The following is a 24275-nucleotide window of genomic DNA, read 5'->3' on the forward strand; positions in this document are numbered from 1 at the left end:
GGGCGGGTCTGGTCGGAGCCGGCGCTGCCCCTGCCTGCCTGCCTGCCCAGCGGCGCGGCGCTGCCAGGCGGCGGGGGGAGGCGGCGGGCACCATGTCCTCCCCCAGCCCGGGCAAGCGGCGCATGGACACCGACGTGGTCAAGCTGTATCCTCCTCCCGGCCCCACCCCCCCCCGGGTGCACATCCCCGCGGGTGGGACCCTCCCCAGGGGGGATGACACCCCCTCCCCTCCCCCCCAGGGGCATCCTGGCCCTGCCTCCCCTCACTGGGGGTGGGATGAGGGGCGCCTCCCCCCCCGCAGCCTTGTGTGCTGTTGATGATGGTTTGCTCCCTGCCATGCCCAAAGCTTGGGGGTTGGTGGGGGGGGGTTAAATTGGGGGAGAGGGGGATGACCCCCCAAATGAGGGGTTGCTGTGTGGGGGGTGGGGATGCCCCCAAAAGGGGCGGTGGCTTTGCCTTGCCACTGTTTATGTAACGCTCCAGGTACACCCCTCCGAAATGGGCCTAATTTCTAATTTGGCCTCTTGTTGTTTTCTCTTTTGTGCCCCACTCGGGCGGGGGACTCCCGTTCTTCGTGCAGTGGGGGAGGACGTGGAAGCCGTGTGGGGAATTCAGTTTATTAATAGTTTTATTAATAGGTAGGTTGACACAGGAGCGGGGAGGGGGGATTTATTTGACATCCCCGACCCGACGGCTCCCCGCGTCCGGGGAGGGGGGGCCGCGATCTCCGTTTGGAGGAGAGAGAAACAAACTTCTCCGGGTTTCCTCCTTTTAAAGGAAGGGGAAAACGGACCCAGGTCCTACAGATGGTGCGGGGACGCCCGGCTGAAAGAGAACTACTTGCATTCGGGTTTTGTGCCCGTGCTTTTTTTTTTTTTAATTTAATTTAATTTTTCTTTTTTAAAGACGAGCTGCTGCTTTATAGGCCATTTTTCCCCCTCTGAATCTTGTTTTTAAAGAAATAGGAAATGACTGGCGATCAGGGTAGAATCGGAGCTATTTTTATCCTGGGGTTTAGAGTTACACATACACACGTCTGCGCTCTCCCAAATGCAAATCTCAATTGATGGCTGATTTCTCCCGGTTGTTTATGCAGAAGAAAATTGCCTTTCTTTTTAAAGGACTGGGCTGGAGAGGCGATGAGGCCCAGTCTGATTTGATGCAGACTCTGCTCTGACTCCCTCTTTCTTTTTGTTCGCTTGGTAGCTGGCATCTAGGATGATTGCGGCATTTTAGGAGATGAAGAGCCAGGGGATTTTTTTGTTTGTTTTATTTTTATGTTTTTGAAGGGACTTGGTATATTCACACTGGTGGAGGGGGCTTGCATTTTGCTGGTAGATGGAAGAGAGGCGAATATCTTCCCTTCCAGACCTGGTCGGCTTTTGATCTCCTGCTGGTTTCTCCCCTGACAAAAGAAACCAGAGGCTTTTTTTTTCCGAACCGGGGCTCTTATTATTGTGACTGCAGCGTTCTTGAGAGCTGAGGCAAGAGGCTTAGATCGGTCTTGTGGACAGCAAAGTTAGGAAGTTATAGATGTCAGATGACTCTTCCTGACCTCTCCCCTCCCTCCCTGATTTTTTGTTTTTTTTTTGTTGTTCGTTTGTCGAAGTCGTCTTCCTGGCCTTCCTCTCTCCAGGATGCATTGGGCTGTGCAGGCCCTGGGCCTTTTCATTTCTGTGTGTAATCCTCCTGTCTGTAAACTGATCTGTAAATTGTCTGAAATAAGCGTGTGTTGGAGGGGTGGGGGTGGGGACCGGAGCTGGTTATGGTGGTGAGCAAATGAGGGAGAACTGGTCTGAAGGAATGTACTTGAATGGGCTCCTCCCGATGCCTCTGAGTTGGTTTGGTTTTTGGTTTTTGTTTGGTTTTGGGGGGGGGGGTTGTTGTTTGCTGCCATTTTCATCTCAGTCTCCCTTTTCAGCCTCTTTTCATGTCTCCGGATATAATCGTGGCATAGTTTTCTAGCCTGCCAAAAGCAACCTTTCAGGAGGGGGACAGGGTGGCCAGAAACTAACCCAGCTGCTTTCTGCTCTGACAGGTTTCGGGGTCCTCCTTCCCCAGACCTATTTTCAGTCCGGACATGTCTGTGATCTTTCATAGTCATGTCGTTGCTTGATCTCTCTCTCTCCTTGGGTTGCCTGGGGAATGCATATGTGTATGTGTGTGAACTGATGTTTAATAATTGCCTGGATGATTCTGTTCTGAAACTCTGAGTCATTCATTGTTTCCCTTCTGATCCCTTCTCTAAACCTTGTGCAAATGCTCGGAAGAGCCAAGAAACAGGGATTTGCATTGCATTGTGCCCCTGTTGGGTTGATAGTCACCTCCTTCCCCCCCCTTAGGGGCTCAATAGCAAACCCAGGTAGGGTCCTGCATCCTGCCGGTCGCAAAAGGGCTTTTCAGGCAGGCGTAGTCCCCAAAGACAGGGAATTTACCCAGGCTCATTTGATCAACCTCGGGTCTGGGGTGGAGAAAATCTTAGCCTGGAGGGGTGCAGAGAAGTTTCCTGTCCCTGCTGCATGGGGAGCGGGGGGCCTCCGTGTGTCTGCCTGTTGCCATCCCGTCTTACTGTTGCCCCCGTGCAATGCCAAGCCTCCTGCTTTGGAAAAGTGTTTGCAGGCAAAAGGCCTCGGGCAGAGCTTGCAACTCATCGGATTGGCTGCTCTGTTACTACCCGGAAACCGAGGCCGGGGCGGAGCAACCTGAACAGCTGATGGAGTGTGTGACAAGAGTGTGTTTATATACAGGGGGTGGGGGCTGGGAAAGGAGAAGGAGGCCTAGTGCAAGGCCGTGAAAGCCCACACAGGCCAATCCTCAGGACTTCAGCACCGGGGGCTCGGGGAGATCCTTATCGCAGGCAGCCCCGCACAGCTCACCTGCAGGGTCCCTGCATTGTTAATCAGAGCCCCACTGGGCCGTGCCGGCCCTTCGAGGTGCTTCCAGCGGGATTACGAGAGTTCGGAGGCAGGGGTTTTTATTGTTCTGCATCAGAATAGCAGTGCATGGGCTTGAATGGACGGGCTCACCGTGCGCTGCATTTGCAGACGTGCCACGGGCTCGAACGTGGTGTCGTATTGATCCCGTTTCCCCTCTCGTGCATAGATCCTCAGCCGGCTGAGTGTTTCTCTTCTAGCATCAGCTGTGGTGTTAAAAAGGGCAGTGTCGCCCTCTGTTCTGTGCTTTAAATAAAACCTGTCAGAGTGGGTTGAATCTCCATATTTCCAGTGCTGCGATGGGAAAGGTTGCTGTTGCAGCCCAAAATAACTTAAGCAGCAGAAACTTTGTTGAAGAGCACCGAGTTACAGCTGCTGGCTGAAGAACAGCATGACTATATTTAAAAATATATATTTCTAGTTAGAAATGAGCATACCTGCATCTTGATGGGTATTGAGAGATACTTTGATGCAGCACAGTAATAGCTTTTACAGCCAGGGTGCTAGATCTGTTCAGTTGGCAGATAGAAAATCGTTCCCATTCGGCGTAAATCCTACATGAAGCTCTTTCGAGAGCCTTGTTGTGCTCATTGTCCTTGTATTTGAACGTATTCCAGCAATGCATTGAGTAACGTGATGATAACGTGTTTGTTCTCCTGTCCTCTCCCTAGGGGGCAAAGCATGTGCATGGGAGTTCTTGTATTTTGGCAGATTTCTTTCTTCTTTTTACGGGTAGACAGTTCTAGAAACTTTTGCATGCTGGAATGCAAATCTCGAAACATCCTGAGCTGGTTCTCACTCCTTTTGTGTCTCCCTTTTTTAATTGGCTCTCAGGGGAGAGGGGGAGTAGTGTAGTACTTTTTTTTTTTTTTCCAAGCAGATGAAGGCTTGGGAACAATTGATCTCTACTACTAGCTCAGTTTGGGGGAGTAAATAAGAAAGTTGCTTATCTCAAATGTATGTTGACAAGATTGAGGGTCTCCCATTACCTGGCATTTTAAGAACTAATAACCCCTTGCATTATTTTACTAATTGGCGTGGGGGGGGAAGAAAAAGCAAATTGCAAAAAAAAAAACAAAACACATTGCTCAAATGATTCTTATAGAGGTATTAGCTCATTCCTTTTAGAGCAGAGTTGGGTGTCTTTATTAGCTGAGCAATTTTATTTTTTGCCCTGTATGGACTGGATCTTGGCTGTGACTGTAAGTTCACTATTCCATTGTTGCCTTGTCAGTTTGATTGCAGAGCCCATTGAAGCTCCGCTTTACAACACAGACCTGAAAGGGTGCTGCACCTGCTTAATAATATAATTGCTGTGGTTATTGAGATGCAACTATAATATGAATTTGGTTAAAATAGCTTATATTAAAATGCCTGTTTCAGCTTGACATTCTGGCTTTGTGTGGGGATTTTTATTTTTATTTTTTTTTCAGCATTTGATTGCTGGTAACTACTTCTTCTCTTCTGTGTGTCCCTTATCCTTGCAATAATGATTTTAGTGGACTGAATAGTAGCACAGTCTCTTTTGGAGGGGGAAGAATTATTTTCAGGTTTCTGTAAGACTGAGTTGCTTTAAGCTTTACTAAAGTCTGATTCAATCACTCTTTGTAGTAGCAGCAAAAGCATGTATATTTTGTAAAATGTGGTGTCTGTTCTCTTAGGCGAGTATCACCATGTTCCTTCCTAAATGTGCTCACCCCCGGTACAGGTCGTGTGTAACAGGAGGATATTCTTTGGTTAAGACTTGGAATCAGTTGGGGACTGCTCCGTAGTTGAAGGGAGGTTTTGCTGTGAACACCCCTAAATGCGCTCAATACTTCTGTGGCAGAAAGCAGACAATAGAAACAGACTCTGGCCTCGTTACAAGCCTTATGCACACTTGGGTAAAATCTTTGCTGTTTAGGTTAAGTTGGGAGATGTTCCTGCTGAGCTGGTGATTCCCAACCAGGGTACTGCAGCATCGTGAGACCCCTTTTAGGGTGACTTGCAGTGTGAGGAGATTCACAAAAGCTTAGATTTACAGAAGTTTAGGGCTGGAAGGGACCTTGTGAGATCATCAGGTCCAAGATGAGTACAAGCTCAGGCAAGTCCCTACCTGGCTGCTCTCTCATCCCCACTGCCTGGCCCTTCTGCAAGGGGGGGAAACTCTGTAATTAATAAATTTGTTTTTGAAATAGGGTGCTGCTCCATTCACAAAAGTTAGGGAGGGGTGCATTGATGATGATGATTATTGTTAATAATAATAATATTTCTTTTTTTTTATTGAGTCTTAAAAAGGTTGAGAGCCACTGCTCTAGATTCTTTGCCTCGGTTCATTTTACCTGGGAAGTGATGGTAGAACAAGGAGCATTCATTTACTTGGTGACAGATGACAGAACAAGGAGCAGTGGTCTCAAGGGAGGTTTAGGTTGGATATTAGGAAAAACTTTCTCCCAAAGAGGGTTGTGAAGCACTGAAATAGGTTACCCAGAGCGGTGGTGGACTCTCCATCCTTGGAAGTTTTTAAGGGCCAGGTATACAAAGCTGTCTGGGTTGATGTAGCTGGGGCTGGTCCTGCTGAGCAGGGGGTTGGACTAGATGTGACCTCCCCAGGTCCCTTGCAGCCTTCACTTTCTGTGATTCTGTGAAGGGTGACGGCTAACATCGTCAGTCATATTGTTTAGTAAAGGGCCATCAAAAAAAACTGTGCTCTCCAAAAGAAACTTCCGTGGGGCTTATGCAAGTGAAGCCCTCAAGTTGCTGCGATCTGTCCCTGTTGCTGCAGTGGCTGCTATTTCAGTGGCAAGCTGCATGGTCTTGGGTGTGGTGTAGTTAGTGCTCTTTCTGCAGCCAGCTGATATGTCCTTGCCAAACCTAGTCTAAATCTGTTACCCAGCAGAATCCTGGCTTGTTCACCTGGCATGTGGCCTTGAATAACAAGGTCCGTTATAGGGGGTTTTTGAGAAAAAGCTGACTCCTGGGTGCTTCTGTGTTGTCTCCTTGTATGCAGCCCCATCCGAACTGTGATATCTGTCACTGTAATTGAGTGACTTTGGCAGATCATTACTCTACAGCAAGGATCCAATTCTGTATGGTGCTGAGAGGCTGGACACCCTCCGTTTTCACTAGCCATTTGGACTCCCCACCTCCTGGGAGCAGGTGCAGCACAGGAGTCTGAAATGGGTAATGTAACCTCTGCGTGGCCATCTAAAACCCTGGCCTGCCATGTCACGCAAATAACCACGTAGTGACAGCCAGGGGAAGCTGTGGCTCCTGTTTTGAAAGTGTGTGCCCCTAGCACTTGCAGAAGGAAAATCTTCATCCTTTACCAGGGTAGGGCCTATGATACCACAGAGCAGTTTTGTTCTAGTGCAGTGATTCTCAATCAGGGCAGCTCTTGGCTTTTTTTTATTAGTCAAAAAATAAAAGCTGGCACTTTTTTGAGGGGTGCCTCGAGTCTGAAAGGGTTGAGGGCCACTGTTCTAATGGATAGGGGCAGAGGTGCGCACACGTCGTCAGATAATTAGGATAGAAAAGATCAGCCTCCAGCTACAGCTTTGAAAGCTGCTTTTCCTATGTGGGATTGCTTTCACAGGCTGGTTGCAGCAGGAGGATGCAAGAAGTGGAGGTACTGTTGCCTTAAACGGCCTTTAGAAGAATCAGCAAAGCTCCAGTGGCTTCCTCTTCCTGATTCACTGCTGTGGTGAAGTGCTGTTTTTGCAAGGGAGTTACACGAGTGGGCAGCAGCAGGCCATTAGGAAGGGAAGAGCCTGGCTAGCCTGAGACACCATCTCTGTAGTGGTGCAGTGACCATGAGCTGCTACATTGAGCCTGCTGCTGTTTTCTGCATGTTTTCAACCTGTTATGAACTGAACCCAAATCCCATCCAGGAAGAGGACACACCAACTACAGATGCTTACTCAGCCTGACAAAGGATATTTCTACCCAAAAGCTTGCAAAGAAGAATTTTCCCAGCTATTTGAGTTGGTCTAATAAAAGAGATCAGATTTACCCAAAGAACCTTACAACCCCTAAACACAGCATCTGAATGGCAGGCTCTTGCTGAAGGTAAGAGGGTAGCCACATTTAAAAGGCAGTCCCTCCTTACCAGCCAAAGAAGCTATTCTGCATGATTTCACTTTGTTGCTGAGGTGGTTTCAGGTTGTGGAAGAGAGATCCCAGTGCTCTGGATCCGTACCCCTTGTGAGCAAGCTAGAGGCAATGCTGCAAAATGTATTTCTGAATATCCAGCTTCCATCTGCCCGGGAGGTGGATTGCGCTGTTGGCCTCGTCCCATTGTGTGCATTCAGTTCTCTCTTCGTGACTCTCTTCAGTGGACCCTGTGTATACATTTCTGGAATAGTGAGTCTATACAGGGGAGTACTTTGGTTTTTTCCACAGAATAGCACACGGATGGCTAAAGAAGCATACAACCTTACGCTTCCTAGTTTCTCTTAGGTTGTCCAATTTGTTTTCCAGTGCCCTCTTGATCTCGACAGGATGCTTGACATTGAACTGCACAAAATGTAAGAAAATGTCCCAAGTGATGGATCTTCCACTACATCCACTGGGGAAACTGTTTCGCAGCCTAATGGTTCTTAGCCATGAGACCTGCATTGTAAGTTTTGTTTCAAATTATCACTTGACCTAGGTCCAACTTCTCTCTCTTGGTGTTTTTTGGGTTTTTTGGGGTTTTTTTTTTTTTAATTATGTTGTAAACTCTAAAATTCCAGTACTACTGAGCTGTGATACCAACACCTCTAGAAGATGCCTCTGATTACATTGCCTTCAGGGCCTCTGTTCCCACTGGCATTCCTCAGGTTTTTGCAATTGAGATGTGATGCTATCCTCAAAATTAAGGGGTTTTTTCCCCCATCCCTTCCTGAAGCAGCTTTCCAAGAGCACTGTTTATGGTCTTTGGCATTCTGCTGGTCTTAAGTCACTTGCATTTTTCTCTGTAGCAATAACAACACGTGAAATAGCAAGTTGACTCAGTCTCCAAAAAAGCAACTAGGTCATTCATACTCTCTTCTGATTTTTTTTTTTTTTTTTTTTTTTCCCCTCCCCCTCCACCCTTTTCCTTTTTTAAACTGAAGAATCTTAATCAGGATTGTCGTTTTAATTGCCACGTCAAATGACAGATTTGTTCTGTGGGTTACAAGGCACGTTTTACATGCACCCTCTGAAGCATACATAGTAAAATAAGAGGAGACAGTAAGTGAGGTCAGAAACTTTATTTAAACCTCGTCACACAGATCCTTCCAAAGTTGTTTCAGTGTAGTAGTAGTGATATCTTGTAGTGATAAATGCTGTTTCCCTGCTCCAAAGATGGTTGTATTTTACCTGCAAAATCTTTCTGAAGCACGTTGGGGTTCTTTGAAATAAGAGCAAGAGTACAGGTTGGAACTGGTTCAATTAAAATAAAAATAGTTAAAGCTACTATACTGGTGATCCTGAGACATTGTCATGCCTGTAATTAGCTTGGATCTTCCTGTGATATCGGCACCAAGAACCTGGCATCAAATTTTGGTTAATGCCTTGTTAGTAGAAGTTGATGTTGCAGTGACAGGAACTGCTTTCTAGGGGCTTCACCCTGGAGGCATTTGTCATCCGTGGCAAAAGGCTGAGGTGGGAAATTTTGACAGTTGATTGTTAAATATATTTTGCATTATTCCTAAGTTCCAGTGGGCTTTCCACCTGGCCTTGAGCACTCACACTGTGTGGAGGGGCTGGGCCTGGGGGCAGAGCTGGCATGCAGATGCTCGGTTTACATTACTGGCTTCATGAAGAGGAGGGTAACCGTGGCGTAGCAGCTGATTGTTTCTAGTCAGTCATCTGTGGAGCTTTGCAAGGCCTCTACTGGGACTGGCTCTATTTGAAGGGATCTGATATTTGCATACGTAATAATTGAATTAGGTTGCGAAAGCAGATTGCATGTTCTTCGCTTTTCCTCAATCTCAGAACAATGCAGGAAACCTGAAGGTAAAATTGAAGCTAGTAAAAGAAATGCTGTCACACACAAGCTGTGAAACTCGCTGCTGAGAAATATTGCAGAGGCAAGCACCTACCAGTGTTTAAATTAACACTGGGCATTGTTGTGGATAACAAAGATATCCAGAGTAGTTATAGGAAGGTTTAAAGGGGGGGAGGAAGAATCCCTAAAGAGTTTTGGGAGGCATGTTGAACCCCCCCCGGCTTCAGGACATGAGCCGGTTTCCAACTCTGGAGGGCCCAGAAGACCTTTTTGTAGGGGTGTATTGTTCATCTGCGTCTGTTGCAGAGTTTCTTTGCTCGCCTAGTACCAGTTACTCTTTGGAAACGAGCTACTGCAGTAACTGGATTGCTCACTTGATCCCTTTTTATGGTTCTTTGCCATTCCAGTCAGTAATAGGTTGCTGGAGTAGCATCCAGTGCTTCCTATAGCAGAGCAAGCAAACATTGCAAAGCATCTGAAAGACATTGAGATGTAGTCCTGTGTGTCCTCGGTTAACCTGGGCAGCGGATTAATCAAGGCAAAACTGAAAGGCTTTATAAAATATTAATAAGCACTTTGGCCTCTCTTGTCAGACTGAGCGTTGCGTCGTCTGTTCTAATGGTGGCAGAATCACTCGTGTCCTAAAACTTGTTAGGTGAAGCACCTGATGACACGGGAGAGTGTCCATCAGAAAATCCACTGATCTACGGTGCAGTAACTACAGATGCTCTAGTTCACCTTTTATGCAGTGTAGCGTCTGCATGGCCGTGACTGAGCTTTCAGACTTGTCTAATCTGGAAAGGTGGCTGCAGAGCTGAGAGATTCTATTTTTAAACTTCCACAACTAAGACTGAAACTCCAAAGCTGCAGTTCAGTTTCTACCTTCAAGTCCTCCCAAGCCCTGTCCCCAGTGGAGCCAAATCTGGGTGCTCTTTTTTGGATTTGAACACTTCCTTTGCTTTAAAGAAGCTAATACATTTTCCTTGCTCAGGGATGCTGATGTCTGAAAACGCTTTACTAGGTTGGTGACCTTGCTTGGGGGCGACTTAACTCCAAGGATCTAATATAAACTACTTGAATAGCACCTAGAACAAAATACTGCTTTGTCTTTTCGATTATAAAAAGGAGGTCAGATTTGGAGTCTGCAGTAGTGGAACACGATCAATCCTGAATCTCTTTTAAATGGACTCTAGCCTTTTTCATGGAACAGGATCTAACAGATTGGTGTTTTTAAAACATTTTATAGCTACATCTGGTTTGCTTTGGACTCACAGCCATCGCTCCCTACCTTGTGGAAGGGGGAATGTGCGCACCTGTTGGTTGCCTGAATTTCTTACGGCACTGCTCTTGAGTGCCTTCCTAACAGGTTGCCTGCAAAGGAGTTGGCTTCTTTGACCGCTCTCTCTCTTGTTGTGTCCTCACTCCATAAAGTGGGGGCAGCTCACTAGATGAGCTGGTCCACCGAAGCAACATGAGATTTTTGCCCTTCCTTAAAAGCCATGTGGTTGGGTTAGCACAGGGCATGCATGGTGTAAGGGCACTAAGACAACATCCTTCAGGGACTGCTCAAGAAACTGAAAGCAGGGGCAATGTGGCCACCCAGGGATGGCCACCAAGGGGTGGCCCACCATGCATGCCACAAGTGGCCCAGGCAGCCTCTGCATGTGGCATGCGGCAGATCAGAGAGGGGACAGGCAACACAGTAGCAGACAGAACAGAAAGCGAAGCATCAGATCAGACGGGGAGCACAGGGCAGGGAGCAGAGCAGATTGGGCAAGACAGCAAGATTAGAGTAACACTGGGGAGGGGTGTGGGGCTAATTTGGGGCACACCTGTCCAAAAATTGGCTTCCACCGTACACTGTGCAGATGAGGGGCTGCCGTGGAAACTCCCTTCTTGGGCTGGGAAGGAATCTCCGTTTTGCCGACCGTGCTCAGACCCCTGTGAAAAACGCTTCTTCCCTCTTAGTGGAGACTGGCAGAGGCCCACAGCTCTTCAGTCTCCTCCTCAAATTAAAAGTGAGGGGACTGAGATCAAGTGAGACATCTTAAACTTGAGACTGGGTGAGTGCAGGGGAGAGACAATCTTGCTGACCTTCCCAAAAAATCTTTAGAGCTAATCCTGCCAAAAACTAATGTGTCCTGGGTATTAGTTACATGTAGCAGTAATGCAAGTACGAAACCATGCAATCACTTGGCAGTCTCCATGCTGAGATAATGCCCTGGCTGAACAATGCATCCCCATCATGGTGCTCAGCAGAACTCAGTAATTATTCTTACTCTTTGGAGAGAGATGCATTGTGAGCAGTTGTTGTTGCTTCCTCATCAGTCTTAAGGGGAGCCCTGGGCATCCCATAATGCTGCTCGCTTTCATCCCACAATGCACCAGTTGGGAAGGGCTGCTGGGATGTCTTAAGGTGCATCACGTATTTGGTGTTTGCTCTTTGAAGCGCTAGCAGAAGCATGACAATGTGCGTGCATGTTCTGGTGGCTTTCTTTAGTCTGCAAAGCTTCAATGCTGGCAGGGCCTCAGTCAGCATGCATGAAAAGCTGCTTCCTGTGGGACCTGCTGCAGTCGTTCATTTGAAAACAAAGAACCTTACACAGCGTGGGAATTTCTACCATGGTCTTGATGATGCTTCATAATCCCTTAAGTCAGATGCCTGTATTGTAAATTAAACGGAGGGAGGAAAATTTTATGACTCCTGTAACAAGTCCGTGCCCCTAAAAGTGTCAAGTCGTCTGTGCTGTGACTCGGCTCAGAGTTGTATCGACTTACTCCTGGGTTCTGGTTAACACATCTCGTGGTTTTTGTGTTTTCGGCTCCAGCTCTCAGCCTGCCAGCGTGTCAAATCTGCGAAACAAATGTGGGGCTGACTTGACATGTTTGACATCATAGCCAGCACAGCTCTTCTGACTTCAGTCATTGATAGAGTTATGGTAATGCCAAGCTTGCATGCAAGAGATGAACAAGGGCCCAGAATGAAAGATGATTTCTTTAGTGATCTCATGGGTCAAAACATTAGGGTCAGAGACATCAAATCCTTTGTAATTTAGCATCTGCATCTATGTGACTTTCCTTGGGCTCCTTGCAAGGAAATGAGCGGCCCCTAGCTTAGTCTCACCATTGTGTCCAGTAGTAAAATCTGTTAGGCAAGTAAAACTGGGCTTTGAAATCTCTCTGCTGCCTTGAGTAGCAATGAAAATGATATAGGCCCTTGTCTTCTGAAGACCAAGCTTAGATCTTGTGGCCCTGGGTTTCTGCTTTTGTTTTACCAGGAAAAATTCCATTTGAAACTACTGCATCTGTGGATGGTAGCACCGCTCTTGGATTGCTCCACTCACAAGGCAGGTGCATGGCAGCAAGGCATATTGTTTTTCAATCCAGATGTCTTTTGTGACTAGTTTTGTACAGATATATGCTCCAGTTGATATGTTTTTCAGGGCACTTCATTCTCAGAGCCCCTGCTTTTACGTAATGTTGAAATCCTGTTTGTCTCCATGTTACAAGCTGTTGTGGGTCCTCCAATAGTGAAAGGTTGTTTTTTTTTTCTTGAAGCCCCAGATTTTGGAGTCATGGGAGCATTGAAAATCTCAGTTCTTACTAACAGCCTCCTAGCCTTTGTGGCAGTTCAGAGCAAGCTGGTGGGGGAAGAAGAAAAAATAATGGTTGTGACCCGATTCATGCTCATCTAATTCTTGGACCTGGTAATATTTATCTCATTCTCACTTAAAGCTCCCAGTTACCAAGCATAGGAAGTGTATAATCTTGTAAGGCAGTGTGAGGAGTGCTAACAGCAAGCAGTTGTGTCCTGCTACCCGTATTTTTAGTAAATATAGTACATTGCATCTGTAGCTGGGAAGAGGCAGCACTAATAATGGCTGAGAAAAATACTCAAACTAGAGTTGTGGTTAAATGCAAGACCTAAGAAATATAGCCAGTTGGTTTCAGTAAATCCTCTACATGAGAAGCCTTATTTAGGTTTCTGATTAAAGTTCCAGTCTTCTCAACACGTTTAGTGGTTTTGTTTTGGGTTTTTTTTTCATTGTCTCTTTATTATCAAGATGTAGGAGTTATACAGAATCATAGAAAATTAGGGTTGGAAGGGGCCTCAGCGGGGCCTTTAATCCGTCGCCCTGCTCAGAGCAGGACCATCCCCAACTAGATCATCCCAGCCAAAGCTTTGTCTGTATCCTGTCCCATTTAAATATAACATTGCATGCTTGCAATCCTAAATGATGGCCTGCTTTCCCAGGCAGAGTTTGTCAAACTCATTTATATTCCTTTTAAAGAAAAAAAGCAAATGCATTGACTTTAACTGAAATCAAGAATTTGATATTCAGCCTCATTGATTGATTAATGGATTTTTAAGGCCGGAAGGGATGATTAGATCATGGGGTCTGAACTTGCATCTCGCTGTGCATGCATTGCTTTCCAAAGTATAACACTGAGTTTTTAAGAGGCAACTATTGATTCCTGATGCATGTCGAGACTGGAGACTGATCAATTATAAATCCTGGAAAGGCAACCTGATGCTATACAGTTAATAGAGTAAAACAAAATAAAAGTCAACTTCCTATCTCGGCTACTCTACTAAAAGTCAGGCTTGTTCAGTTCTCTTAGAAAGATGGAGAATTGTGGCCAGCTTCTCATCTGCTGTGAATCATTCTCTCCCTTGACTTGATCAGTATTGCAAACCTGTTCTTAAACCAGCCAAAAATCTAATACTTCAACAGCATCGGTCATTTCTTTAAACATGCATTATTTGCATCAAAACATGTCTGCCATGGCGGAGGGGAGGAGGGATGTATATTGCATCTTATATACACAGAGCAAGAACATACTCCTTTAGGCTGTGTTGAGATATCAGGGGGGAGCAAAACAGTTTTGAGACCAGGCTCTTTGGACTTCTGCTTAAGTAACAAGAGACTACACAAGCAATCAAGTTCCTTTGGAGACTTCCAAATGTAGGTGGCTTCTGGAACCTCACAGGTGTCCTGGTCTTATGCTTACCTGGATTTACTCACATCAGTAAGGATCACAGGTAGGCTTACTTTGATCAGACCCTTCACTAGTGTTTGCACTTATCTCTACATTGCGAGTCTCCAGTGCTTAAAACCTGAATTAGTAACTCTTCCTAATATGCTTAAAAAAGAACAAAGAGAAGGGTGAAATTTTCCTTTCGTGCATGTGTGTGTTTTTTCCTGTGGTCTTGGATATGACTGTAAACTATATCCGACTGGAGGGCCTGGTAGCAATGTGGTAGGGCTACTCATCACAGGGTAGCTCCTATAAAATACCACGATGTTGCATCCTCCAGAGGCAGGTGAGTATTGACTGCCTCAGCACCCTAGCCCCCACTGCCTTGTGGGTACTCCTGGATTGGAGAAAGGCTAAGGGACATCACCTTGACAGAAATGCACCCTCATTCAGGCACTAGGCAGGCAGCAGCACTTATCTCTTGCTCTGGCAGAAGCTACAGCCATCAAGGCACTGAGCTTCTGGACTTGGTCTGGCCTTTGGATTTTGTCTCAATGGTCTAAAGCGGGGATGGGTCTTGGGGAACCTCCACTCCTCCGTATCTTTGCCTAGGCATATGCATCAAAGATCTTGGTGTGATGGTTGCAGGACTCTGTACGAGCAGATTCATCAGGCACCTAACTTAGACATCTTGCACACATGCCATGATCCAGAAGATTAACAGCTGTCTGCTATTCAGAGTTTTGTACCTGTCTTCAGAAAATGTATCATATGCATATCTCAAGCGTCTTAAGAGCATTCTTGGTTCCAGATTGTCCCATGCACATCTTCTGGCTTCTTAGGATAGTGATTTTTTTTTTCTCCAGTTTTTGACAAAAGTTCACTTTCATTAGCCTTGCTGCAAAATATCAGTTTTCTAAGCATCCTATCTTTTGTCCTTTTGCAGATCTGCACAAAATGGCTAGCGGTGCTTTCTTTGATCTCAGGCCTCAGCATGGTCATTTGTAGATAAGGGGTTTGTCAGAAGGCAAGACAACAAAGCGCATCAGCTCGCTGCAGTAATGGTTTGGAATAGGTGTGGCTGGGCAGTTCTGAGTAAAATGGGCAGCAGGCTGTCGCTTTGATTCTGGAATATTAAAGCTTTGTGCTCTTTCTTTTTTGGAAACTTGCCCCTTTCTGGGTTGCCGGCTGTTCAGGTGAATTTGTGGTGCCGATGCTCTTTCCTTGAACCGAATGAATCTCTAAGTTTTTTGCTTAGGCCACAGAACTGCTGGGTAGAAGTTGCTCTAGGTCTTTCCCAACTCTTCCAGTTTACCTCTTGCAACCGCTGCCTGCCTAAAGCAGAGACCAGTCACTGCCAATCAGTTGTTCCCTGCACCAATTCTTTCAATATGATCAAGTCCTTTAACCAGTAAGGGTGCTACTTCAGTCCTCAGTGTGCTGTAAACAGTCGCTCTGGGTTGACCTCTCTTCCCTTTGCCCTGGTTAGGCAAAAGTCAACCACCACTTAAACGGCCTGTGGGGCCAGAAGATTAGGCACTGCTAAATTGAGCAATACAGAGGGGTCCACCTCCCTGGGTGGACTGGCTTCAAGCCAGTAAAGTTGGGATCCCGTGAATTCCCCTGCCCCCTTGTACTAGCTTATTTGGCAGGACTTGTCTCTCTAATAATAATATAGGAGCAATGGCAGTATTAACTGTTACTTCACTGCTGCCAAATATGTGGACCTGTGGGGAGGCCTGTGGCTGGATAACATGGCATTGCATGTCAAATTGTGCTGGTGTGCAGCTGGATTCAGTATGCAGGTGACACAGGGTTGGGTTGGGCTTGATCTGATCCTACGTGGGATCCCATTTGTGGACCACCCCCGTGCCACTTATCTGAGCCATGGGGCCAGAAAGTTGGGCACCAGGGAGCTGGGCAGTTTGTTTTTTTTGCCTGGATTCGGGCCAGTAAGGCTGGGAGTGAATGAAAGAGGCCTGTTGCTTGGCGGCTTGTGAAAAGAGTTGGCCTGTCCAATTTCTAATTCACGGGGCCTTTGGCAGTCTCTGCAGCAGCCCAGAAGGGACTGGCTCTGGAGCTCCTCTGAGGTGGTCTTGGGAGGTCAGCATTGAGACCTCTTGATTATTTAAAGACAGGAAAAGAACGGTCAGTGGGGATACTTCCTCTGTCATTACAATGTCTATTTTAAATATTCTTATGGGAAGAAAGCACTCCCTTTTCCCTCTGTTCCTACTCTTCTTCACCTGATTTTGCCATCAAGATGACTTTAGCAAGGAACAACATTTTTTAGTAAATGCATTCATACTGCTGAGCCTCATGGCTCGCAACGTCTGGCACTACAGCTGCTTCTGGTGCAAACTGAGCTGAGTGTTTCAGGGTTTTGCTTATTCGTTGTAGCACAATGGCCAAGTGTCTCTTTCTTCTCCTTCCCCTTTGGATTAGTGATATTCTGTCATCAAAAACTGCTAAAAAGGAGCCAGGTCTGTTCTTAGCTGATTTGATTACTGAAGACTGAGAAATGTTTGTCTTTGAGTCTGTTACTTGATCTGTCCACGGTTGCCTGTGATTCGGAGCATCTGGGGTAAGTTCAGCAGTAGGTCTGTGACGTAGCATGAGCATTGGCATTCAGCTCATCTCCGAAGGTGGAGAAACTCAAGCTCACTGTCAGGGCCCCACTTTAAAATCGAGGCAACTGCACTGCAGAAGATTAAAATGTGCTTTAATTAGCCTCCAGCACAGTTGTAACGGTGTGATTTCTGTCACTTGTCTCAGATTGGAGGGAGGGGTTGTTCTGTTTTGGTTTTAAATTGAACTAATCGTTGTAACACGCTTCCTTTGCCTTACTTCCACAAGATGGGATCGCAGAGTATAAAGCTTGGGTTGAGTAGCTGGGGGGCCAGACAATGACATTCCTGTGCAGCTTCGACAGAAATGCCGTCAGAGCTTCACTGCCGTTAATGTGGGCAAAACCTAGCTAGGAGGCGAAGGGCTCTTAAACTGAGGCTGCTCTCAGTAAGCCTCAAAATTTGTTATGCACATTTTCCCATGGGGAAACCTTCAGCTGAACGCTTTCCCCTCTGGCTATCAGAAATGTGCGGACATAAATTTAAATTGTTAATTTACCCAAGTCCCTAGAGCTCTATCTTCAGACAAATTATGTGCCTCTCCCTCGGGGAATAGAGGGAGGAGGGGGGCTAACAACCCTCTTGTCTCGTATACAGGAATAAGGCCTTGCAGCCAAAGCATAGGACTGAAATTTGGGAGGCCTGGCTTCTCTTCCAGCTCTGCAGTGTCATGTGATTTCGGACATGTTGCTTATCTCTGGTGTCCCAGTTTGTCTCCCTGGAAATGAGGACAGTGAGGTTTCCATTAAGTAGGAAGTGGTAACGTTTAATTCCTTGGTATTTGCAAAGCACTTCAGGATCTTCAGTTGGCAGGTGTTGTAATCTCCATTTCAGAACTTGTGTCCAGCCCCAGTGCAACTTTCAAAGTTCATTCCACGGCACCCTGGAAACCCACCTTTCTTTTTACAAGGCCCATTGTTGACATCCAGTGCTCTTTCCTGCCTAGGCAGGGGGTCAGTCTCGATGATCTGTTGAGGTCCCTTCCGACCCTAGCACCTATGAATCCTGCACATGAAACGGTGACACCCAAATGAGGCAATAGGGCACCCTTTAGAAACCCTCATTACTGCTTCCCAAGTGGCTGAAAGGGATGACTTCCTCGCCCTCGCTTCCTGCCGCTGTGTGCTGCTACCAGCATTGCCAGAGTTGGGTTTTGTTTTGTTTTCTAAGGGGAACTTCGGCATGTCTGTTAGATACTGAGTTTTAGATCAGACCACATATCGTTTGTAGAGGCTTAATGGGATAGCAGCAGGACTTAAGTGCAGCAGCATCCAGAACATCTTGCTAACTCTTTCCTGGATGTAGCTGTATAGCCACTGGCTTGTGACAGTCCAGACTTCCAGCAGAATATAGCTGTCCAGTTAGGGTTTGAATACTCACAGGGCTGAGCTTGTTCTGGGGTGCAACATGCTGCACAATGGAAGATGCTGGGCAATGCTGCACATGGCGTTTAGGGTTGGTTTTGTTAATGAGTTGTGAATCCCCTGCTAGTACATTAACTTGGATAAACAAAGTCCAGAATTGCTTTTTAACTTTATTCCTTGGCAACTTTTTTTTTTAGTGTTCACCAGAGTGTCTCTGCTACAGTAAGAGACCTGATGTAGGATCATTGTTTCTGGAAGAACCATGCTTATAGCCTTTCCGAAATGAGTCAGCCTCTGTTTACAGTTTCTCCCTCTTCTCGAACACAATGTACCTTTTGCCTTAATGAGAATGCCTTACGGAAAACCCGGTAGTTCAGCCCCTTTGGATTTCTTTGGCCTTCTCTAAAAGATTGTAGCAGCTTTTAAATGCTTGTGTTTAACAAGCTCCTCGATACCCGATTCCTTGGTACTAAATCTGACAGTACGGATCGAATACAAGATGAATAGCTGAAGGAAAAAAATAGTCAAAATACCAGGCTGAATTACAAAATCCTCAGGGCAAGATAAGTAAGGGAACTTCTGCAGGTGGCTTGACCATTTGCTGAAAACATGGCATGGATTTCGTGGGTGCATATTTAGCTCGGTGGACAGGAAATGTGTAACCTTGAAGACTTAAATTTATGAATCTTTGCTCAGAACCAATATGTAAAGTAGAAACCATTCTCATATTTGATCTAAGCTTTCAGAGCAGATGTCAGTGTAACGAAGTAGAAACTTGAATGACAGAAGTGTCCTTATGAATTAAACCCTTTAAATACAGATGGATGAGTGGACTGAGAAAGCAAAACCAAGGCAGAAACCCAGTTGTCTTACCTGGGTCTATCTGCTGCGAGTGACTGAGACCTCTGATTTCAAAAAGTGTTTACTGGAAGAGTATGGGGTATGGTGCAGCGGTGTGGCTGGAGCTACTGTATGGCAACACAAGAGAATAGCTAATTTATTGAATAGTAGGTGGCGTTAGCTCCCTGTACAATTGTCTCCTTTTGTTTGGCTCTGAAAACCGAAGTTGCTGTCTGGAAAAGATGATGGTTTCAAGCCAAATCTATGGGCAAAAAAGAAACCCCAGACCCTTCAAAATGCTGTCATTGGGAGCCTAAAGTAATTGTAGTTCATGTGACCTCCATCAGGCTTGGGGTTGAAGGTGAGCTAGGAAGAGGAAAAATTGGGTTCATTCCCTTGGTTTCTCCCACATATATCAAGGCCTGAAATGTGCTTACACACCAGTCCATTCTTTTCCTGTTTTAGCTTCTATTAATAATTCAGGTCCTATCTGTCCTGCAGGTGCCTATAATGATGGGAGAAGGAATGAAACTGGGGGGCTGTTTTAGAGTTGTCTTTTTTTAACCCCCTGCTTAGCTTTGGGAAATGAACTTGGCAGGAAGGATGTCTTTACGCATCTTTAATAAACTCCAGCATGTCTCCAGTAAACATCTGACATCCCAAGGCATCCTTCAGTAAAACTTGAGGGCAGGATCAAACCTTGTACTTTTAAAGGTAAAGGATGGGAAATGCCAAGATGGGGAAAAAAAAACCCCACTTAAGCCTCTTTCAGACTTCTTTAAACACCCTAAGGAAGGAAAAAAGGCACCAAATCCAATGCCTGAAAATTCTTCTGTAAGCTGGTTGTGAAGATCAAGAGAGGGCATAGTCTCCTGAGTGTTTGATTCACAGATGCCATTGATGACTACAAAGGCCCAGCATCAATAGACACATTAACAATGAAAAAATGTTTAATAGCAAGTGTTTGTATAAACCTTTCAACTTCTCCAGTGGGGAAAAAGAGGTGTAAATGCCTGCATTTATCTCTTTTCTTCCCCCCCCCTCCTCCCCCAAACGTTAGCCAGTGAACCAATTAAAAATTGCCTGGTTTTGCTGTACTTCAGATACGCCAATACAAAAACTCGATGTAATTGGAGATGGTGCCAAAATCCAAGGGAAATGAGAAGCAACCTTGCTTTGAGAGACTGTAATACAGCAAAGCGGTTTGAAAGGAACTGAAATTAACAGGTGCCCTGGAATATGATCCACCCTGAAACCACCATGTGTCTCCTGCAGCACGTCATGCATTGCTTCATATTTGGCATTAATGGCCACCGTGTGAAATGCTAATTTCAACTTTTCAACAGGTTACTTAAGGTCAAGGAGACTCTTTAACTCTCTGACTTCATTTTCTGTAATGCTGGTTGTCTCCTTTCTCCTACAGTCCACAGATTCACAGAAGTTGAGGCTGGAAGGAACCTGTGAGATCATCGGGTCCAGGCCCCCTGCTCTGGGGGGCCATTGTAGAAAAATGTAGTGGTTCCATAAAGATTTTTTTGTTTGTTTGTTTATAAAGCTCCTGATTTAGGCCTCTGGGTGATGAAAGGGTCTGTCAGGGTTGGCCAGTCAATCTAGGAGCTTTTTGACTTGTGCAGCAAAACATTTTGTGGTAATAAACAAATGCAGACCATATCCTCAACGTGGGAAAGGAGCCAGAAATTCCAAAAAGTCTGTAAAGGACCTTGCTACAGCTAATCTTGTTTCTGTATGGAAAGAGTACTGAAGTTTTGATGGACAGCAGTTTCAGATAAGAGAGAGTACATTAGAGCATAAGGACTCTTCTGTAGCAAAACTTCTAAAGCTGCCCCCCTCCCCCCGAGGACCTTTGAACTAAGTAAAGCAATCATGGCATCTTCTTCAAATGTCAGACTGTAATGGCTGCTGTGCAGCATTGGCTATGTAGGCTGAATATTTTAATTCGGAAAGCTTCTTGTCTATTAGTCCCCTGGCTGGGGAAAAGATCCACGTTTACTTCGGGTAGGTTTGCGCCTCTATTTCAGGAAGGCTCTCAGTCAACTGCTCTGAGCCCCGTGAGCAGCCTCTCCTTGTCCACATCAGTGGATCACAGCTGGATGCAGAAAGTGGAGTGCAAAGTGGCTAGCAATGGAATTTGTCTCCACCCAGCAGTACTTGAGTGAAAACTGAATATGCTGCAGGGGGGCTTGGGGGAAGGGAAGCCTGGGCTAGGGCCCTGCTATTGTGGAGTGCTTTTGGAGGTGAGCTGGATTCCTGTTTGAAGGGACAGCCAACATGTTTTTAAGAGGGATGGTTGGCAGGTTTGTGCCAGTGGTCTGGGAGCAGTCCTTGGTAGCAGTATATATCCGTTAGATAAATCTTCATGGGCATTGCCTTCATGAGAATTTTTTAATCCTCTTTTTGGAACAATTCAAATACCATTTCTTTTTGCTAAACCTCTTTTTATACAGCTGCAGTCATCAGTCAAAATAGGCGCTGCTGTCCCACGTTTGGTTTCAAGTCCAAAATGTGACTTGTTCAAGACCTGAATTCAGTGTCTAGAATTGGTGATTGAAACCATGAAAGACAATATGCCAGGAAATTTGGGCCTGTCCTGTGTAACCTGGAAAACTTGCAGTTTTGTGGGTAAAGACTCCTGTAGAACCAAGCTAAGGTCTAACTTGGTCTTTCAAAGACCGTCTTTAATGGCCCGTTTAAAATGACGCTCTGTCCTGCCTTCTTCATGTGAACCATTCCTTAAACTATGCTCGCAGCTTTGGATGTATTGAGGATGTCAATGAGAAGGCATACGTTCCTTCAACACTTCTTTAGAGAATGGCTTTATACAAATTGCAACAATATTTATAAACTGGTGCCCTGCTGCTATTCCTGTCTAGTCACAAAACCCCCCCCAAAAACCCATTGTCCATGTTTATTTAGCAAAGTAACACCAGCACTAATGGTCTGTCTTACGCTAAAACTTGGACAGATTCTTAATTTGCTGCCAGAAAACTTGCGTCGAGCTGGCGTTTCCTAAAGGAACATCTCTAGAAGTGTTGCTGCCTCCCAAAAAAAAAAAAAAGAGAGAGAAAATAGAGCCAGCATGATCTAACCCTTGGCAGCATCTCTGCAAATGTGCTTAGGCTGAGGTAGCCCGTTGACTAAGTGAGCAGAAGTTGCCATTAGGAGCAAGGCCGGTAAAGCAGTCTTGACAGAACTAGGATTTGGACTGAAGACATCTCGTTCGTTCAGTGCTTTCCATGGGCAGGTTCAGCTTTTGCCAGATTGCGCCAAATACAGCTAAAATTTCTCCGTTCAGAAGTTTGGGTTGCGAAAGTTTTGATTGTTCCCATATTTCAGTGTCTTGGCTATCTGGTAAACTGCACCAACAAAAGCGTGCTGCTGCCACTTTTTACACGCTGACGTGCATTTTGCCACTTGCACAACTGCGTGCAAAGCAGTGCAGCGCGCATCAGCTTGCATGCAGAGCAGGTTTGATTGAGTCTGCTCCAACCTGCCAGATTTCTGGCGTGCTGTAGGACAAAGGTATGTATATAAATGCCCTAAGCAAGTAGATGAGTGTATTATTGTGGGGGGGCACACACAGGTGGGGTCTTCTCAATGAGTTTGGCTCATGGGTGAGCAGGTGGACACCATTTAATACTAAACTGCCCTTAAAGGAAAAATCTTTATTTTTCCTGTCAGACTTTCAGTTTCCAGCTGGTGCTTCTGATTTTTCTGGAGAGAAATTTTGGCTTTTTGTTAATATTTTTTCCAAGAGGATCCTTCATTTTCTGACCAGCTCCTGCCAGAACTCCACTCTTCAATGCTTTTGTGTTTACGGTAGAAGTTGGAAGCTGGAGAATGTCCGTGCCCCGAGGCGTTCACGGTACCGGGCCAAATGTAAGGTGTTTCTCTCCTGGCTCTTGCTCGGCTCTGGTGGGAGCTGGGGTGGCTTGACTTGCTCACAATGTCTCAGTTCCTTAGGGCAGAAAATCGATTTTAATAGGCTTTTGTGTAATCTGAAAATCGTCTCTCCAGGAAGAGGCCCCTTGTTAGAAACATGCACATCTTGAGGTGTGTTTAGCTAGTTTCTTACCACATCGTTCCTGTGAATAGATCTGAAAGGGACTCTGCTTCCTTTTTTTTTTCCTTTTTTCTTTTTCTTCTCTTTGAAAGGAAAAGAGAACCTAAATTGATACTGTTCTTGTAAACCCTGGCAGAGTGCAGTCATTTTGAAATCAAATTCAGTCTTAAATAAAGCACCAGGTACACCACATTTTCTGAGTTGCCTGTTTATATACTGTGGCTTTCACAACCACAGTTTCTCTTTTAAATGTGTGCCTACCCCATTACTGAGATCATGAGGTGCCTCCTGAACAGAGGAAGCCAACTAGACACCGAAGGCAGGAAGCTGAATGACCATTTTTCTCTAATAAAAGAGCAAACATTTTTGACTGGTGCCAACTTTAGGTGGTCTCTCTAATGGGAAGCATTTAAATGTCTCATCCGTGGTTTTGCACCTTTTTTAGGTTCATGGCATGCTCTGTAACTCTTCTGAATTTTACAGGACCCTAGTCAAGAATCGCGGAGCTACAATCTAAATTCAGGACAGTTTTATGGAGAGATGCTCACAGCCTGAAATGGTTGAGAACCTCTGATCTAGCTGGTGCCAGGTGAAGACATCAGGCAAAACCTCTTGGCTGTGCCATGCTCTTCTCACCACTTTCCCCTTTTCCTTCTGTACCTGGGCAGTAAAGTTGGCTCATGCTGCCAAGGCTGGATTCATTTGCCAGCATGAGAGCTTTGTAGAAGCATAGACCCCTGCACCTCACCCTTTGGCCTTGGGAGGAGTGGGAAAGGGGGCAAGTTGGCTGAAAAGCATGGCTTCATGGCCCCATATCCCTTTGCCCAGCAGGTCGCACTGCTCAGAGCATGGGGTGGTGGGGTTGGAGGTAGCCCAAAAGAGCAGCCATGGGCACCATTGGGGTAGTTGGGGCAGGCATGGATTGTTGGATGGAGTGAGGGAGGCACATACCTCCTTGCACAGGGGCAGCGTGCTGTGGCACCCTTAAAAAGATCTCCTGGCACCCCAGTGGAGAATCACTGGTCTAATCGCCCTGGTAAATTGAAACTTGCAAATTTAAAGCATTGCTCCAGTTAAATACTCTAGTCAGTGATGCAGTTTGGAGAAGGTTGCGTGGCCTTGTCAGCTGATACTGTTGTGCTAGTTGATCACATTTTGAGATCTGACTTGAGTTTCTCCTAGGAGTGACTTGATTCACTTGCAGCAGTATTAATAACAAATCATATTGCGTGGTTTGACTTGGTTATTTTTTTGGCTACCAGGGCTGTAGCCTGTCTGGGGAGGCAGTCTGGGCAAGGAAAACAGATGAGATGGATTAGGTGGGCAGTATGACAACTCATGGCTCTGCTGTGTTCATAGGTGTACTGAATTCTTCTACATGCACCAGTGTCAGCTCAGAGGTACAAAACCAGATCCTGTCACCTCAGGTGGTCCCTTTTCTCTCTTCTTAATCTCTGCAGGTGACTCTACTACTTTAAATCCCTTTTTATCCCCTTC

At 45.8% G+C, this 24275-nt stretch overlaps 1 protein-coding gene across 4 annotated transcripts in view; it reads left to right on the top strand.

The window, feature by feature from the left end:
- Positions 1–6: 6 nt before the first annotated feature.
- UBE2H (ubiquitin conjugating enzyme E2 H) overlaps positions 7–24275 on the top strand; it is a 69540-nt gene continuing 45271 nt past the window's right edge. For 3 of the 4 annotated variants that reach the window (XR_002102628.1, XM_019543814.1, XM_019543815.1), the window contains exon 1: positions 7–145. Coding sequence is in view for 2 of the 4 variants with exons in the window: in XM_019543814.1 (XP_019399359.1) it covers positions 93–145 (53 nt within the window). In the remaining 2 variants the exon portion in view is untranslated. Of the gene's footprint in view, positions 146–7365; positions 7531–24275 lie in introns of those variants that run through there. The other variant, XM_019543817.1, reaches the window with a different exon arrangement.

The sequence above is a fragment of the Crocodylus porosus genome, unplaced genomic scaffold, assembly GCF_001723895.1.
Source record: "Crocodylus porosus isolate Cpor-Errol unplaced genomic scaffold, CroPor_comp1, whole genome shotgun sequence".
Lineage (NCBI taxonomy): Eukaryota > Metazoa > Chordata > Crocodylia > Crocodylidae > Crocodylus > Crocodylus porosus.